This window comes from Theobroma umbraticum, unplaced genomic scaffold (assembly GCF_002168275.2).
Source record: "Theobroma umbraticum cultivar Fairchild unplaced genomic scaffold, ASM216827v3 scaffold_147.0, whole genome shotgun sequence".
NCBI lineage: Eukaryota > Viridiplantae > Streptophyta > Magnoliopsida > Malvales > Malvaceae > Theobroma > Theobroma umbraticum.
The window spans coordinates 2,367,587-2,385,169 of NW_018397259.1; the positions used below are offsets into that span (position 1 = coordinate 2,367,587).

General features: G+C 34.0%; 2 protein-coding genes across 5 annotated transcripts; one reads left to right on the forward strand and one right to left on the reverse strand.

Annotated features, from left to right (window-relative positions):
* Positions 1-4,760: 4,760 nt before the first annotated feature.
* On the forward strand, positions 4,761-5,309 carry AGP23 (arabinogalactan protein 23). The gene has a single exon (XM_021427123.2). The coding sequence runs from the start codon at positions 4,898-4,900 to the stop codon at positions 5,087-5,089; it is 192 nt and encodes a 63-aa protein (XP_021282798.1). The 5' UTR covers positions 4,761-4,897; the 3' UTR covers positions 5,090-5,309.
* A 5,043-nt stretch (positions 5,310-10,352) lies between these two features.
* On the reverse strand, positions 10,353-16,340 carry LOC110415099 (serine/threonine-protein kinase Nek6-like). 4 transcript variants are annotated; one of them, XM_021426595.2, is made up of 14 exons: positions 16,086-16,340; positions 15,505-15,629; positions 15,054-15,120; positions 13,881-13,946; positions 13,703-13,749; positions 13,157-13,202; positions 12,984-13,064; positions 12,860-12,902; positions 12,705-12,754; positions 12,355-12,436; positions 12,223-12,272; positions 12,027-12,100; positions 11,807-11,858; positions 10,353-11,723 (listed from the first exon to the last, which is right to left on the reverse strand). In XM_021426595.2, exons 2-14 carry the CDS (start codon positions 15,621-15,623, stop codon positions 10,545-10,547), a joined length of 1,956 nt encoding a protein of 651 aa, XP_021282270.1. In that variant the 5' UTR covers positions 15,624-15,629; positions 16,086-16,340; the 3' UTR covers positions 10,353-10,544. The 4 variants fall into 4 exon arrangements, with proteins under 4 accessions (XP_021282270.1, XP_021282268.1, XP_021282271.1 ...); XM_021426593.2 differs by lacking the exon at positions 16,086-16,340 and adding an exon at positions 15,865-16,024; XM_021426596.2 differs by lacking the exons at positions 15,054-15,120; positions 15,505-15,629; positions 16,086-16,340 and adding an exon at positions 14,328-14,753.
* Between the last annotated feature and the right edge of the window lie 1,243 nt (positions 16,341-17,583).

Here is a 17,583-nt window from a genome sequence, read left to right on the forward strand (position 1 = left end):
GTTAAGCCCAAATGATATTTTGTACCTTGGTAGCTTTATTTTTACCTTTCCTTGACTCAGTCCTTTTACCGTGCTAAAGAAAGAATTAGTCTTTGATTGAATTAGACTTAGTTTTTTTACCAAGTCTTTCAGAATATTCTATAACATTCCTTTTACTTAGTCTTCTAAAATATTTTATAACGTTACAGAATATTTTATCTTGATTTTTTCTTGATTCTCCCAGTCGCTTCTCTTTATAAATACCAGCCTCCACGTTCATTCTCTACACACTAATAGTTCTTTCATCTCCTCTAAAGCTTCTCTCCATATTTTCTTTGTTTTCCTTGCTTTTCTACTAGGTTCTTTTTTTCTAAAAAAAGTCTTTTTGCTATTCTTGTTATCCCTTACTAGTTTGTGCAAACTAATGAGGAAGGGTCGATTGAATCCTAAAGGATAATCGCTACAGTCCTTTTGCATCGAATTTCATACTCCGAAAAGGTGGAAATTATCCTTAAGGATAGTGAAATCACACCTTAGACTTCTTTATATTTTCACTTGCTTTATTATTTTTTCATTTGTTTATCAAATTTTACAACACTATAAAGAGGAGCCATGAATCCCACTTCGACTATGTATTAAAGTGATACTAGGCATATAAGGGTTCACACCACCTTCAACTTGTGAGGTGCCTTTTGTGGGATAAAACCATAAGACCAACAGATGAAAGCAAACAACACCTCACAAGGGTTAGTGTAGATCGTGACAATTGGTAGTAAAGCAGACTCTAAGTACTAGTAATATACCACTAATGACAGTAGACCCTTGTTGAAGTAAGGGAGGATGTCATAGTCCTCGCGTGAACATGAATCTCACATTGTAAAGATAATGCTCTCTGCAGATAAAGTCAAAAAGTTCCACATTGAAAAGAAACTCCCAATTGAGAGTAAAAGAGGATGTCATGCTCCTAGAAATAGGAGTTATGAATCTCATATCAGCTATTTACTAAAATGATACTGGATATATAAGAGTTCATACCACAATACCTTACGGGGGTTAATGTGGATCATGATAGTAAAGGGGAGTAGTAACAATGTTTGCACCACTCATGTGAGTACGATAAAGAAGGTCAATGATGTATTTTTACTAAGAAAGAAAAATACTTGTCGGAGAGTGAGTGACCTCAATGCCTAAAAAATACTAAAAAGTGCCAAGATCCTAGCTGAAAAATTGATCTCCAAGATGTTTAATGAATCGAGATTGGAATAGGTGATGGGATGGTTTGATTTGTTTAGGAATTTGATTCAGCTATTGACAAAGATGAGATATACGAGAAAAAAAATGATAAAGGAAAAGGGCACTTAGATAAGAAGCTCTAATACCATGTAGAGAATAGAATTCCACACATTTTATTAATAATTCAAACCAATACATAAACACATAGTACATTAGAATTGAATTTCTTAATTTTAGAGAAGGAAGATAATATATATCAAATAAATAAATTATGGATTATAATCTACAATTATAGGACAAATATTTTGATTATCCGATAATAGGCACTCTTAGGTCCGTGTGGATACTTTGTTGTTTGCTTTATGTTTTATTTTATAGAAAACAAATAAAAAAGAACCACTAAAAAAACAAAAGACAAAAAGGTAAATACTAAAAAATAAATAGAAAAAATATAGACCCAATGAAACCTTATTTATTAACAATCTCTTGTGTATCGCTTTTCAAAAAAAAAAAATCTCGTGTATGAAAATAAATTTTGTAATTGGCAGATTGTAAGATTTGCAAAATTTCAGCACCGTTTCAGTTTCATGTTCACACTGTACGTACACACGTTGAGCTCTATAATTAATTCACACGTAACAAATATATAAACAAAACCAAAATACATAATACGATACAAAAGAAATAGGATCACTCCCCTTTATTTATGAATGATAACCAATCACTCCAATTATATATCTATTACAAAATCAAATATATGTCACTAATGTAACACAACAAAGATATCTGAAAATTTGAACAAAAGAAAATTAAAAACCGGTAGCACCCAATCCATAATCTCAGAGCAGAATAGACGTCTCCCTCATGAAATGACCCGTGAGTGAAGGGTGGCATGTCATGGTCTTGAAACTTTTAAATTCACTGCAACAAGAGAGCAATTAAAGACCCCAATATGGAAAAACATACCAAAACACCGGTAACCGGCAAAGAAATCCCTGCTCCGGTGTCCATTGCCGGTGAAGGAGCGATATTCTGCGCCATGATTCCGGATACATAAAACAGTGCCACAACAAGCATTGTCAGCAGAATATGAGCTGCGGAGGTCCCAAACCTCGCCATTTTTTAACACTAAATTGAATCACAAAATTAAGCGAGAGAGAGAGAGAGAGAGGCGTGGGAAATTGCGGTTAGAATTGCTTGGTTTTTGTATGAATTGTGCAAAGTACTAAGGTTAGAATTTATAGGTCTCTTGGTGGTATGTGAAATTTCCTTCAAATTTCGGATGCACACAATGTGAAAACTTACACTACCAATTTCCTTTCCATGCCTTTTAGATTACGTCTTGTGCAGACCCACAAACGTTTTATTTGACTGATAAATTTATAGATATTTTTCAATTTTTGTAGCCTCTTGTTGAAGTTTTCTGTAGCATTTTAAACCTGATGGACGGACTAAGCAATGGGAGGGATACAAGCTTCCTGTGTGCCTTCGGGTACTCTATTTTATGCTTGCTTTCTTACTGGTGATAATTCCCTTTTGGCCAGCTAAATTTGTCGTGGAGTAATAAAATTTGCTGAGCTTTCAATTTTGATACGTGGGACACAACAGAAGTTTTTGGACCCCAATCTTTTTTTATTGTTCTTCTCTCTCTCTCTCTATTTTTTCTGCACTCATGGGAAATATATGAACCCAAAATCATAGAATTTATTAAAAGGAAATTTCATTCAATCTGTAAGAAAATGTTATATTCAAAATACTTATCCTTGAAAAAGTCTAAAATTTATATCGTCTAATTTTCGAACCTAAAATGATAAAATATTTCATGCAATTAATATAATACGTGTGAATGGTGTCTAGGACTGTCAAACTTGTTTATTGTTTAACTTGAATAATTTCAATAATAAACAGAAGTATGTTGCACCTATATTAATAGTTCTAATATTTAAACTATTAATTAGACAAGTTAACTTGTCTAAGTTCCCTTAGTTAAAATGGCTAATGCCCTGCACACCATCAATCACTTCCACTCGAGAAACATGGTGTGTCCTTTTTATTGCGTTGGTGTCTTTTTTATTATTATAATCGCAGGCGTCCAATGATAATAATGATTTACAATGGTTGGAAACTAATAAGGTGAGATGTCTTTGCTTTAATTGGATTAATTATGAAATTAGGTGTGTGTGTGTGCCCCAAATAAAGGTGAGCTGCCATTGTTGAAGGGCAACGGGTTGGGAAAATATTGGGGAAAACTAGCCGTTTGAGTTCCATCTGCTTTACCTTGAAGTTAGAAAAGCTGTCACTTTTTTTGTGGACCAAGTGCTGTCTTGGATTGTTCATTGTTCTTTACTTTGACAAATCTCATTAAAGAACAGCCCCACATAAAATTCTTTGAAGCGGAACCGATCAAGCAAGTTCTGTTCCACAATGAAATGAATGACCTGAACTATTCAAAGGAAACTTGGCATCCATGCATTAGCTTTCAAAGATATCATTGGTGCAAATTAGCTCTGTATCTCTGTATGGAAACAGCTGTACAAAATAAGAAATTTTAAGGTGACCGGAACTCGAAACTTGAAAAGTGGAAGGCCAGCGGATGAAGTAGGAACAATCTGCTGCAACAAGGATGAAATGCAATTAATTATAGAGGAAAATCTTAGTTACATTGAAAGGGATAGAAACTGAAAATCTCAATCAGTTTATCAAGTCTTAATTTTGATGGTTATTTTAATTAAGGCACTAACCCTGAACAAAAATAGGGTGTTCTAAGGAAATACAGCTAGTCTAGGGCCACAGATTATGAAATTATCTTGGACATTAAGCATTGGGAAGGGACAGCTCGGAAAGAGGAGTTACTGGAGCTAGTTAGGCCTCAAATGGACGTGCCAGCTATCTTGGCAGGTTCAAAGCTGTCCATTTTTGTTCCCATTCAAAATTCTGTTATAACATTACCGCCTAGCTTCCGCTACTTTTGGTTGTTAGCTTATTGTTCTTCATTCTATTTCCGGAAACAGGAGAGCTGATATGTCCCGTCATATGCATGATTCCTTTAATTTGGGCTCCTGAATAAAATGTATAACAATTTATTCCAAAATAATAAAATTTCAAATATTAAAAATATGAAGGTATATTTAAAAAATATTCTTAATCATTATGATATGTGTGTTTAATTGATTAGAGACATTATGTGCATTATGAATACAAATAAATTATTATATTCGATAGATATATTAAAACATTAATTATACAGAATACTATATTTAAGCACCAAAATTAGTAAATTTATATTGTAACATGGTCCCTTTTCGTATAAAAGAGGGATCTATTTACACTTGGTGGATTCATAATGCCTTTACATTTTAATGGAAAATGCGAAATTTAAGGGGCAAGATGTTGTAGCTTTTGACAAAATTGTGCACCGCAAATTCATCATTGCAAATTATTCCAAGTTTTGCATGCCACTCTGTCCTCAAACCATGCAAAACCGAACATGTAACCATCTTTTAAGCTGCAAAAAAAAACCATTTCTTCCTAAAAATAACCCAGGATTTCACCTTTAAAACCCCTTCAACACCCTCCTTCCCCTTCAGACCTGCAAGAAAAAGAAAAAAATAACTCCAACAAGAATCACGAAAGCTATTATCTTCATCACCAAAGGCAGGTCTCTCTGAGCTTACTCTTTTTCCCCATGGACATGAAGAAGATCTCCTGCGCTGTCATTGTCGCTGCCGCCTCCATGAGCGCAGTATTAGCCTCCACTGATGACGCCCCAGCCGCTGCCCCAGGCCCGGCCACCAGCGCCGCATCCTCAGCCCTGCCTGTCCTTGGTTCGTTGGTTGGGGCCTCGCTTGTATCATTCTTCGCTTACTACCTGCAGTAACCAAATAAATCTATGAAAAGCATACAAGTGTTGAAGAAGAAAATGGAGGATTATAATAATGTATACTAATTAGTAGGCTCAATTTGATTACTTGGGTTCAATTGGTTGAAGATTCTCTCTTCACTTCATTTGTTGACAATTTGAATTCCTTGTGAATCTTTGCAATAAAAGATTCTCTGTACGTTATATATTTCTGAAAATTGAGCATATTATACTTCAATTATGTTACGCAATGTCTTAAAAAATAATGTCAGGTGAGGCTATTGGAGGTGCTCCATTACATCTTCCTATGGTTCAACATAAATATCACAGGCTAAATTTACAGGGAGCAGCCAGCTGTCAGGAACTGCAATGAATGGCACTCAATGTTTTGTAGTTTGAGAGATGAGAAACATAAATTTCTACAACATAGAGTGACAGAGAGTGAATAAGGAATGAATTTATGTTGGTTGGCAGAAAAATTGTAAAAGGAAAATCATTTCATGCATAGTTGCCGTAGACGCATCTGGAATTTGATTGGCAGCTTTGAATTTATGAAAACCTGATGAAATTTATGTGAGCTAGAAAGAAATTCAAAACCATGATCTTGTCACTGCATATTGGATGCATTGGTACTTATGAGTTGATTAATAGTTACTCGATTAGATTTTAGGGGCTTGATTTGATTGACAATATATCAAAATTATTGTTTCTAGATTTCGATTTTGATCTCGTGTTAATTAAGGTAGAAAAATTCGGATACAAATAACAAGTTTCCTATTCAGAGTGAAAGTACAATCTCTAAATTTTTTTAAAATAATTATCTAATTTTTTTCTTCAATAATTTTTTAAAAATAAATAACTAATTTTTTTCTTCAATAAAAATCAGTTTCGTGGGTTAAAAAATAATCTTGATTAAACAAACGGAACCGAGATCCTTCTTTTTTCTGGAAAAAGATAAAAAGATCAAAAAATAACTTCTTGAAACCTAAATATTGGCTTTTTTTCAAAATTTCTTCAATTTTTCAGAACTTGCTTATTGAGACTTTGGAGAAGCTTTTAAAGTCTTCAAAATTTGTTTTCTTCTCTTCTAATTGTGTGTCAAATGGCTTTGAATCGAAACACAATATTTATAGTACTAGATGAGAGAAATCCATCAAATTTAATCTCTATGATTTTATTTCTAAATTATTTTAATTTAAGTAGAGACAAAAACATGACTCATCGATGCATCTTGATTTGTCAAACTATAAGCTTTTGAATTTTGATTGGTTAAATTCGGATTTTATCTTTAAATTATCTTAATTTATTTAGTGATAAATTGAATGATTCATAGATGAATTTTAATTGGTCAAAATATGAGCTTTTGAGATTTAATGGGCTAAATTTGGGTGTTTTATCTATAAATTATCTTAATTTATGTAGAGATGAATTACATAACTTGTAGGTGAATATAATTCAAAATATGAGTTTTTGAGATTTAATTAATCAAAACCATGTGTATTTATCGTAAATTAACCAAAAAATTAATTATTTTGCAATTAGTTATATGACTAACTTTAATATATATGTTGTTAACTCCACATGACCATACATGATTGATCTTTAAAAAAATTCTTCAATTTACTAATTTCAAAAGATACATAACATCTTTTAATTGGATATAGTTTTTCTTCTTCTACAATGCTCCCACAAGACTTATTCACACATGATTTTGCTTGTAAGGAGTGGACAACTCTTGAAATTAAATTTGTTTTTGGCATCAAATTTGCTTGCATTTTTTTATTCGATGAGCACAATTGTATAAACACTAAACACGCTTTAATATGCTTAAAATGATTGATGCTACCATCTTGGCATACTTTTGTCTCGTCCAATCTTCACTTGTTCATTGATCAACCATGCAATAAAGATCAATGGACACCACTTGTAATTGGAATTCCGTTGACCAATCATGCAATACACACCAACTGTAACTAGATGAGTTGCACCTCACATCTAACTTAAAAGTCTTCAAGGAATTTTTCTTCCAATTGATAATTCACTCCTTCATCGATTAGATGTAGTACTTTTCCTCTACAAAAATAAAGTAATTTTACCAATTTTTTACACATCAAAATATCAAGCACTTGGGGTTAGCACGATATGATCCAAAAATCCAAAAATTTATGGTTATGCTCAACACATAAGTTGAGAAACCATACTTATATCAATGCCAGATTTGATAATGTATAGTTTTGTCCTCAAACTCAATTTTCTCATCCTATAATTTTGTCATTCAAAACGAAGGTTGCTGATCAAGATATGATTATTGCAGTAATTGGAATGGGGTGGGGGAATGACAAAAGACAAGTTCAGAGTAATAATGGAAAGGTCTGTGGGATTGTTCAATCTTCCTACGTTGGTGTGGTACTACTGTCATTTTTTGTAACCCAACTATGTTTGTCTATTGTAGCTTGTTGTATCTGGTATCTTTTGTTATCTGGATGTGGGGTGCTGGATCTTGACCAAATCCCGTTGGACTATGAGAGGGAGAGCCTTGCACGGGTTCCTATTTGCTGGATCTTTTTTTGTTGTAATTTTGTCTTTTTTTGCATGGATCTTTCATTACCTATTTGATGTTTCCTCGCATGGATGGCGTTGGGCTGAGTGTCACAGGCCGTATATGGAAGGCCTTGTGGATATTAGGACCTGTTGGTTTAAGTTACTGCTACACTGCTAGTGTAGAGACAGGGGTCACTGGTGGTTGGGAATTAGTGGTTTTTGGTCTTTGGTAGTTGGCAATTGCTAGTTTTTGGTCTCTGCACAGGGGAGGTTGTCAACTTTCTTTGTCTTCTTCTCATTCGCCGAGGTACATTCCAATGCCTAGGCTTTGTGGGAGTCATGAATTTCAAGGTTGATACTGTGGGGATTCCTGATGCAGTCACTCATTTATGGAAGCAGACTCACTACGGTATTTGTTTAATTGGTGTCAAATTGCTTAATGAATGAATGAAATTATTATCTTCAAGAGAAAAAAATTACTGGAACAGCGTCTTCAAGCTACTCCATTTCTGGAAGAGGTTTTCCGCATGTCTGGAACATCTAAGTCAAAGGAGGAATATTACTTTTCCTATCTTTGGTTCAAAGAGGTTCTGTTTTGACCTTTATCTAGAGAAGGAGCAGGTTTTGCTTCTTGAGATTTCTTTTGGTTGGTGAACATCTTGAGCGCCCTTCTGTTCACAATCAAAGACGGTTTACTTTCACCCTTATCAGTCAACCTTCTTGTTCCTCCTTGCCCTTTTCTGACTTCTGCATAAGAGATCCTTGCTTTTCAATTATTGACTTGCTTAACACAATACCATGTGTACTAGTAGCTAATTCTTCAAAATTCTTACGCTTAATGCCTTGAAGAATGCAACATAAATCCTAGTATATCTCCTGACTGCACATATTAAAGGCAAATGACTCAAACAATCACCCTTTATAGCTAAAACTCAAATTTCTCCACCTATAGATTTAACCAATTCCATGGTGTGAAGTTGTGAACACAATCATGCTAACTATATGACAAGTGCTCTAAAAGCGATTGAGAAATTCCCGCTCCAATTGTTTCCAACTGTCTCAAGCTCAAGATCAATTTATGAATCAAAGACATTGTCTTTAAAGATCGAACCAATTGCTTCAGCTTAAGATCTTTATATGTGCCAGCACTGTTGCAAGTCTACACAAAGTGTGCAACATGTTCGCAAGAATTTTTGGTGTGTTCAAATTGTTAGAACTTTGGTGGTTGATAATTCTCAAGCATCTCGTTCCATCAATTCTTTGAAAGTATGATTTTGCATAAGTGTAAGAAGCTTGAGTAACGCTTTCAAGATCTTTTATGGCTTTTTTAATGGATTCCTTGAATTGGTCAAAAGAAACTTTTTGAAGGACATTTGCATGGAAGAACTTTTACCAATTTCTTAAAGAATTTGATGTTTTTTTTTTTAAGAAAAAAAATTCAAACTCATACTTTTTAAGTAAAAAAATTATATATTAATCAATGAATCAAATACTCAGATGCAACAACTTGATTATTTTTATTTAGACTTTCAATTTTCTTCATCATGAAATCATATTGTCATCATTTTCTCTAATATTTGTGGTATCTTCAATATTTGTGTAAAAGATTCAAGATTCCATAATTTTTACAAGAAGCTTTGTAGCCATGACAGTTATCACCTCATAATTTGCATTTGATGATGAATTTTGGCAAAGTGATGATGCAATTCTTCTTAGAAGCCCTTGAAATTTGAAAATTTGACATTTGAAGAAATGGGATGAGGTGAAGATTATCTCATTGGGTGTCACAAATTAATAAACACAAATTTTGTGTCAAAAATAAATTAAGAAAAGGTAGAGACAAATAAAAATTTTACAATTTAGACATGCAAGTATAATATTGGAAAATTCTTTAAATGAAAAGAATAATGTTCTAATTCTTTTCTTCAATAAAGACTTGCTTCAAGGGTCTAAAATAGACTTAATCTTGACCAAGTAGAAATTTTCTCCTTGTTTTTTTGTTAGAACAAAATCGAAGAGCAACTTCTTGAAAATTCTTGAAGACTAATATCCGTTTTTTTTTTTAATTTTTTCAATTTTTCAAAACATGATTCTTGAGGCTTTGGAGAAGCGTTAAATCTTCAAAATTTTCCTCTAAATTGCGTATCAAATGGATCCGAAGAGTATTATATTTATAAGGCTAAATGAGAAGCCCATAAAAATTTAATCTCCTTTGATTTTACTCTAAATTATTTTAATTTAAATAAAAATAAATGATTCTTAGATGTATTTTGACTGACTGAACTATGAGCTTTTGAATTTTGATTGATGGGATTTAGATTTTATCTCTAAATTATTTAGAAATAAATTAAATGATTATAAATGAATTTTGATTGACCAAATATAAGTCTTTAAGATTTAATTATCCAAATATGAATGTTTTATTTTTAAATTATCTTATTAGAAATAAATTGGATAACTTAGTGAATTTCATTATCAAAATGAGTTTTTGATATTTAATTCATCAAATCATGTGTATTTATCTTAAATTAATTATATAATTGAATTAAATAATATCATTATATCCATGCGACGTTACAAAATTTGGGTTTTTTTTAAATATTTAATTGACTAATTTTCGAAAAACATGTGATATTTTGTAATTAGATGAAGTTCTTCTTCTACAAAATTATCATCCACCTAAAATTTGAAATTTAATTCTTTTTAAAATTTTTGCTGCTTTTCTAATCAAAGGGACGAGTTTAATTTGATCACTTGAAAGTACTAAGATGTCTTCATTATTTCCATCAAAACCACCCGTGAGCCAACAAATCCGCATAATATATATTTGTTTCTTGAGTTTCTTCTCTTCCAGCACACCACTCGGATTAAACACTTTCATAAAACAAAAACAAAAACAAAACAAAACCCATTTTCTCACATTATGAATAAATTATTGCCAATCGCATTTTTGGGCAGACATGAGACCCTTCGTTAACCAAATCGCTGTTTCTCTAGATGAGACAACTTCTTCCCCAAATGGTCGTAGCACACCAGCAAGCTCATCAAGTTTGTCTTGCTTAAGAAGCCGGGCACATAGCTCAAGCAGCGACTCCAGAGCATCAGCCCTTTGCTGACTTGGATTCTCCCACACACTCTTAATCTCATCACCACTTAAGGCTGTAAGTCTACTCAGCAACGACACATCACTTGGTGATAGGTTAATCGGTCGGGCACCCTCTTTTTCTGTTTGAAAGGAGCAAGTATTATTGTCTGATGTTGCCCCTACTTCATTTTTACATGGAAGCACACCATTACTTTCTGATGACAAGTAGCTCGTGTCGGCACCTTCTGTTTTTGCTTTAGGACTACTTGTTTTATTCGAAGAGCATCTTCGTTCTACATCAGTTTCATAAACAGTAGATGAAGAACTTCCATCATCAGGGAACCCATTTTTATCATCACAGCTTATACTGGAGACTGTCAGTTTACTGGAATCCCCTGATCTACCAAGAATCTGCATGTCAAGAACCTCTTTTGCTGCTTCTTCAAGAACCTGCATGTCACAAAAAGTCTCCTCTTTTCTGCTTGCAGACTTGATATCAGCTTCTGGCAAGTTTTGAGTGTGCTCAGAAGTGGGTTCTTCTTTTTCATCATGCTGAGAATTGACTGCCGCCTCTGAGGTTGACTGCATGTTAGCATCCTTTTGAGGAATTAAGTTAAAGTGAGCCTGTTTGTCTCCATTGCTAACACTCACTTCAGAATCAATGGACATGTCTTTGGAATCACTAATAGAGTTGGATATTTCGACAGTGCAGCTAGTAGGATCAACCCTCTTAGTGACAAGGTTGTCTTCTGTACTAGCTGTGGATGTTGGCTTCTCACAACTAGGAGAACTGCTTAGTTGTACATCAGCAAAGCTCTGAAATGCATGTATATTTCCTTGCCCATTTGATACCCCAACATGTTTAACCCCCCTGTCCTTTCCACTGCCAGGTTTGCTGGACAATGATTTCCTAGGTGTCATCTCCTTTGGGCTGTTTGTTGGCTTTATTGGAAGATAAACAGAAGATGGGTTTCTGCAACGAAGGAGATAAGGCTGCAAATGTGGGTGCCTTAAGAGTTCAGCAGCCTAAGATATTAGAATGCTCTGGGATCAGTATGGACAGTAGTGTTTAAAACTAGAAAGCTAAATAAGGGGTCTCTTGAACTCACAGTTGGTCTGTGTTCTGGGTTCTTCCTTAGCATACTCTTGATAATCTGTTTCCTGAAACATGTAGTCATTTCATTTTTTACTAACATAAGATTTTTTTTAAAAGAAATGAAATAACATTAATTACCGATGTTAAGCAAACACGTCCAAGATTGATTATATGGATAAGACTGGTCATCAAAAAAAAATGATATTTGGAATCAGTTGGAAGAAGATGCTTACAGTGTGGAGGAATATAGAATTGGGAGAGGAGAAATGGAGGATCTGTTGATTTTGCTAATAAGTCCGGCCATATCCTGTTGAGTTGTCAATGATTTAGTTCACTGAAGAATCTACTAGCAATGCAAATTACAGACAACTTGCTGGTAGTCAAATGATACTGAGGCATTGTACGTATTGCTTGTATTAAAAAACTCACAGGAGCTCTAAATGCTGGTTGATGTGCAGCAATCTCAAACATACAGCAGCCTGGAATAATAAATTTATTTCAGTCCTAGTTAAAAGTATAAACAGATTTTGGTATCTCGAAATCATGCTTTGAATGTCTTACCAAGTGACCATATATCAGACTTATAGCCATAAGGTATATCTGCCAGGAGCTCAGGACACATATAGTTGGGTGTGCCAACAACCTATTGAGAATATGCAGAGCATAGAAAAGAATTGGAGTGAAACCCCAAAAACTAGTTTCGACAAATTCTATAACCAAAGTTACTAAGCCATTTAATAACAATAACTGTTTTTACTCTAATCACAAATAAATTAGAAGTGCTTGCAACTGAAAGCTTGTCGCATTGAAGGAGATCTAAGACAGCCTAAGTTTCAGGAGTCAAAGGTTTTTTAAGGAAAATATTAGAAGAAAATTTCATAAAATGGGAAAAGATCAACACAAGTCCATACCGAGGAAGCAAGGTCTTCAGTGTTAAGTAATTTTGCAAGTCCAAAGTCACCTGTACAGTCCATACAACACATACATATCTTAGAAGACATCAAAAAGGATGCCAAACCTGACAAAGAACAGGAGTAACTTTCCAGTAATCCTTTTGCCCACATACCAAGCCTGATGTCATTGTCCTTCGTAAGGAATATGTTGGAACACTGAGATTAAATAAAAGTTAGAGCATAGCATTATCATTTTTGAGCTTTTCTTCACTATAGGGATGAATATAGAAGAAGTACCTTCAGATCCCTATGAAGAACACGGTTAGAGTGCAAGTAGTCCACAGCCAACAACAATTGAGTCATCCATTTGCAGATTTTCTAGGGAGCCAAAAAAAAAAAACAAATAAGAGGGTTAATCCCATCTCTAGCAGGTGCATATAAGTAGTTCAACTGCAGTCGTATTGCATTACCTCCTCAGGAAAGTGCATACCTCTGGCCTTCTTAATGAGCTCAGCCCTGATTCAACAAAAATTTTAAGTGCCACAGTTAGTCATTTATAAGCATCAGATGAATTTGCTAAATTTATTTTCTTGTTGCAATACCAATCTGTTATTTAATTACATTGTAATCCGAATAAAGCTGATGACCAATAATACATACACTACAGCTGACCATAAAATCCTACTCATTTAACTTTAGTGATGAGATATTTATTCTTTTCATCATTGACTGCTTCTGTTGAAAGATTGAAAATTTGAAGCATACAGCTGTTTAATTACTTCTTAACCAATCTGGCAAGATAAATAATGTTACTTACTTCGACAAATAACTAGAAAATCCTATTCTTCTCAAAATTAAGGAAGTTTTTTCCACATACATAGAAAGACCACAATGTATAAAAATGCAGTCCATGAGCATAAAAATTCCCATAATGTGTTCAAGATGATTGAAGCTCTTGAATATTCCATAAAAATCTGATCCAGAAAAACCAACAATTCTTTATGGTGGTAACTTACATGTCCCCTCCTTCACAGTAGCCAGTTACGATGCATATGCTGTTTCCCTAAGAAATACGAAGACAAATTAACAAATTAATGAAGAGTCAGTCATGGTCTCAACAATACAAATAATAATATTGTGCAGCAACTCTGTCATATCCAATGTAAATCTAAAAGAGTGATATAACCCTTTCACCTTGTCAACCCAAGCATCTTTGTACTCAACAATATATGGATTATTCAATTTTGCAATCAATTCCATCTGCAATGCAAGAAAGCACATATTGAGACACACAATCTCAAACATGAACTGCCTAGAAATGAATTAAGGGCATTTTAGGTTTGAGATATGAAAATTTTATGAGACATCAAAAACTAAGCTATGTAGACATCATTGGTATCTTATTTTGGCATCAATTTTACTAGTAACTTCAAGGATCCTTTTTAATTTTGAATAAATTTAGGCATTTTTGTCACTAACTATAACAAACCTTTTTCTCAATAAAGTAGGAAATCTTCAGACCCAAAATGTTCAAATGAGAAGGCTATTCACAACTTTTGAAGATATATATTTGATTGCAATACATGAGATTACTGAAAATTTGAGATTAACATTCAAACCAAAAAAAGTAAGAGAAGATACCCTCAACTAGATCACTGATTGTCTCTCCTTCTGCCCCAAACTAAACACACTAACTGATTTTCCCAATGGACAAATAAGGTTATGGGGGAAAATGGCAAAAGTAGATGGTCATAGCAGCATGAACATATTTTCAGACTGTTTCCAACTGTCCAGTTGTTTGTGATTCCATTGCTTGTATTCAGTTTCCAGGTGTGTTTTGTGTATGTGTGCATAGTTTGTTAATATATATACATATATATATATGTATGTATATATATGTAGTTTTTCTAAATAAAACTAGGACTCGCCCAAAAAGAAAATATAAAGATCACAGCCTTCAGAGAGGCACTGAAGGATGGAAAATGGCAACAGGGGAACTCAGGTTATAAAGCATCCCATTGGGCAGATAAAGGTGCGCAACCTAGATCATCACATGAATAAAAAGATTGATTGTTGAACAAAACATAGACACCCATAACCAAAACTTTTCTTAAATCAAGATTTTTAAAATCAGGAATTTGTTCAACCATATAAAATCAGAAAATAAGAAAGATACTGAAAATGAAATTTAACTAATTCAGCTAATTTTATGAACAAGACGACAGATGAGACAGTTAAAGGCCAAGAAAAACCTATGTGGATAATCAACATGAAAATATTTAAATCCTAATTCACTAAGGAATAATTTATGCAACTTTCACCACAACTTAATCCTTAATTAATTAGAAAATATTTCAAGAAAGTGACCTCTTGGTGCGCTGTACGCTTAAACTTCTCTGTTTGCTTGGCCAGGCGAATCTTCTTCAACACATACCTAACAGAGTAACAAAAATAAAAGATATCATACTATCCGATAGCTAAAGTCAATAATTGCTAAAAGACGAGGAACCATGCCGACAGCTACAAATGTGAAATAAAGGCCACATATTCAGAACATAGTCTTTGCTGCATTACCAATCACGGAAATCTTGATTTTTGCATTCCAGAAATCCATTATTGGGATAACAAAACAAACAACACTCCTAAACATTAACAATCACATGGAAATTTATTTCTTGTAACTACCATTTCTTTGGGAAAAAAATGAAACTTAGACCATTTCCAAAATCTTTTCTATTGTATGTTCCTCTAAAAGATTAAGGTAATTGAGAAAAATACAAGTTGACAACAAGAAACAAAATATGGAGAAAATTCTTACTTCTTTTTCTCAGGTTTATGCAGCACAAGAAAAGCAGCTCCAAAAGCTCCCCTTCCAATCTGTTCTACAACTTCATAGCCTTCCATCTTGGACTTGACATCACCATTATCACTCTCCATGGAGACCTTCAAAGACCGAAAACGAAAGATCCAATCTTTTATTAATCAACAAAAGTAAGGACCCATTTTTCAAATCCCAGCTAAAACAAGTTTAAAAGCGAGAAAAAAGACAAATTCCAAAATTTGATGCAAAGGCAAAGAAGGAAGAGAAAGAAGATTTGCATAAAAGGCAAACAAAAACCCAGAAATAGATAAGCGAGAGAGGTTAAATACAAAGTAAAATAGTTGAAAAAGATCAAACCTTTGAGACAATTGATGCTCTCCAAGAAAATGTTATGATCTTATAGGTAAAAGAAAAACACACAAAGTTGAGTAAAGCTAAATTTGACAAACGATGATATCACAGTGGAATATAAGTGAGAGAGAGAAAGAGACAGAAGTGGATGGACGAACTCAAGTAAAAGCAACATCCAACACTAAATAAGATAATTAAAAAAATTAAAAGGTTGATGACTTACTTACCAAATGAACGAAGTGGGGAAGATAAGAGGTGGAAGGACAAAGTCAAGTAATTAGCTAACACAGGGGTCCAAATAATACTAGTAATAACTTAATTAGAAAGTTGATTAACTTGATTATAAATTAATAATAATAATAATAATAATAATAATAATTCTACCAAAAGGAAAAGACAAGGACAGAGAGAGAAAATGAAAGTTAACAGGGTAAGATGTGGGAAGACCAAAGTAAAAGGCAAAGGCTTTGCTTGCATTTGCAGATTCATGGGACTACATAACACGCACAAAAATAAAGCCAGGGAATGTTTCCCAGCGTTCTAGTTGTGATGTCACCATCTTAGAAAAAAATTATAAAAACCAAAATTAAAATCCTATTTAGAGTTTTTGAATGTTCCAGAATGTTACAATCAAGGGGGTGTTTTTGGTCTTTTTGGGCTTTTTTGTTTTTGCATGTGTGTGATGAGTGATGGGTGATGAGCAGCACTGGATTTTAGGTTTATTTGTTGGTTGGCTTTAGGTACATCGATGGATTAGCTTAAACTTTTCTAAAAGACTTAAAAAGAATTTCATAATGTACAAATATTAATCATTAATTTGGGTGTAATCATTTTGGTGGTAATATACAAATGTTGGGGAGGAAATGGAATCATCAACCCCGTAAAGCTCCTCCTTGTCTGGAGCCAATACAGCAGCTATTTTGTTGCTTAATCTAAGAGACAGCACAACCCAGTTAAACAAATACAAATACCCCATCTTAACTTAGCTTTTGTGTCAAAACAATGAGGTATCATGTCACTATTGATTAGGGCTATAGCTCATTTTGCCAAATTTTTTCAATAGGTAGTAATCATTATTATGCTGATTGACAATGTTAACCAAAGTTGAGTGTAAACATGGTACTGTTCTCGGATCCCATTTGAACACCAAATGCAAAATTCAGCTGCATGGAGAGACTCCAAAGGGGTCGCTTAATCCACTCCAGAAAACCTAGAAAGCTTTTGGAAGAGGGGACAATGGCCCATTTCTCTACTATACTTTGAAATTTCAATGAAACAATTTTTTCCATTCTAAGCTAGCCACTTTCCCCGGCACCGAGTTTGTCTTGCTATGAATCAAACATTTTCACAAGCCATTCCTTGCCACAACTGGAGGTGGATAGTGGAGACCATTCCTTGCTCCTCGCTATAAACAAGTTGCAGCACATTCGAAGCCCTTTTCCACGCGTTTTGAACTGGGGGCAACAGCCAGATCCTTCAGCATTTGGCCATTACACGTTTCAAATTCATGGTGCCCATGTTTGGCCGTTGAAGAATCTTCCAGTTGTTCTTGCTACCAGTCTTGAAGTAGATCAGAAACCATCAGAGTTTACGTCAATGATAAAAAATATCATCTCCTATTGATGAGTTCAAGCCGCTTCCATCCTGCTAAGAAAGACATCTCCTAACCACCGGCTCACTCCAAATCTAACTTCAAAATAGCTACTTATTAACCATCATTACCCA

Bases quoted from the DNA above. Each gene is read 5' to 3' on its own strand.
- AGP23 (XM_021427123.2), top strand. From the start codon at position 4,898: ATGGACATGAAGAAGATCTCCTGCGCTGTCATTGTCGCTGCCGCCTCC.
- LOC110415099 (XM_021426595.2), bottom strand. From the start codon at position 15,623: ATGGAGAGTGATAATGGTGATGTCAAGTCCAAGATGGAAGGCTATGAA. The intron at 13,203-13,702 runs GTAAGTTACCAC...TTGTTGAATCAG, and splicing joins TACTGTGAAGGAGGGGACAT to GGCTGAGCTCATTAAGAAGG. The intron at 11,724-11,806 runs GTGAGTTCAAGA...CTAATATCTTAG, and splicing joins ACCCAGAACACAGACCAACT to GCTGCTGAACTCTTAAGGCA.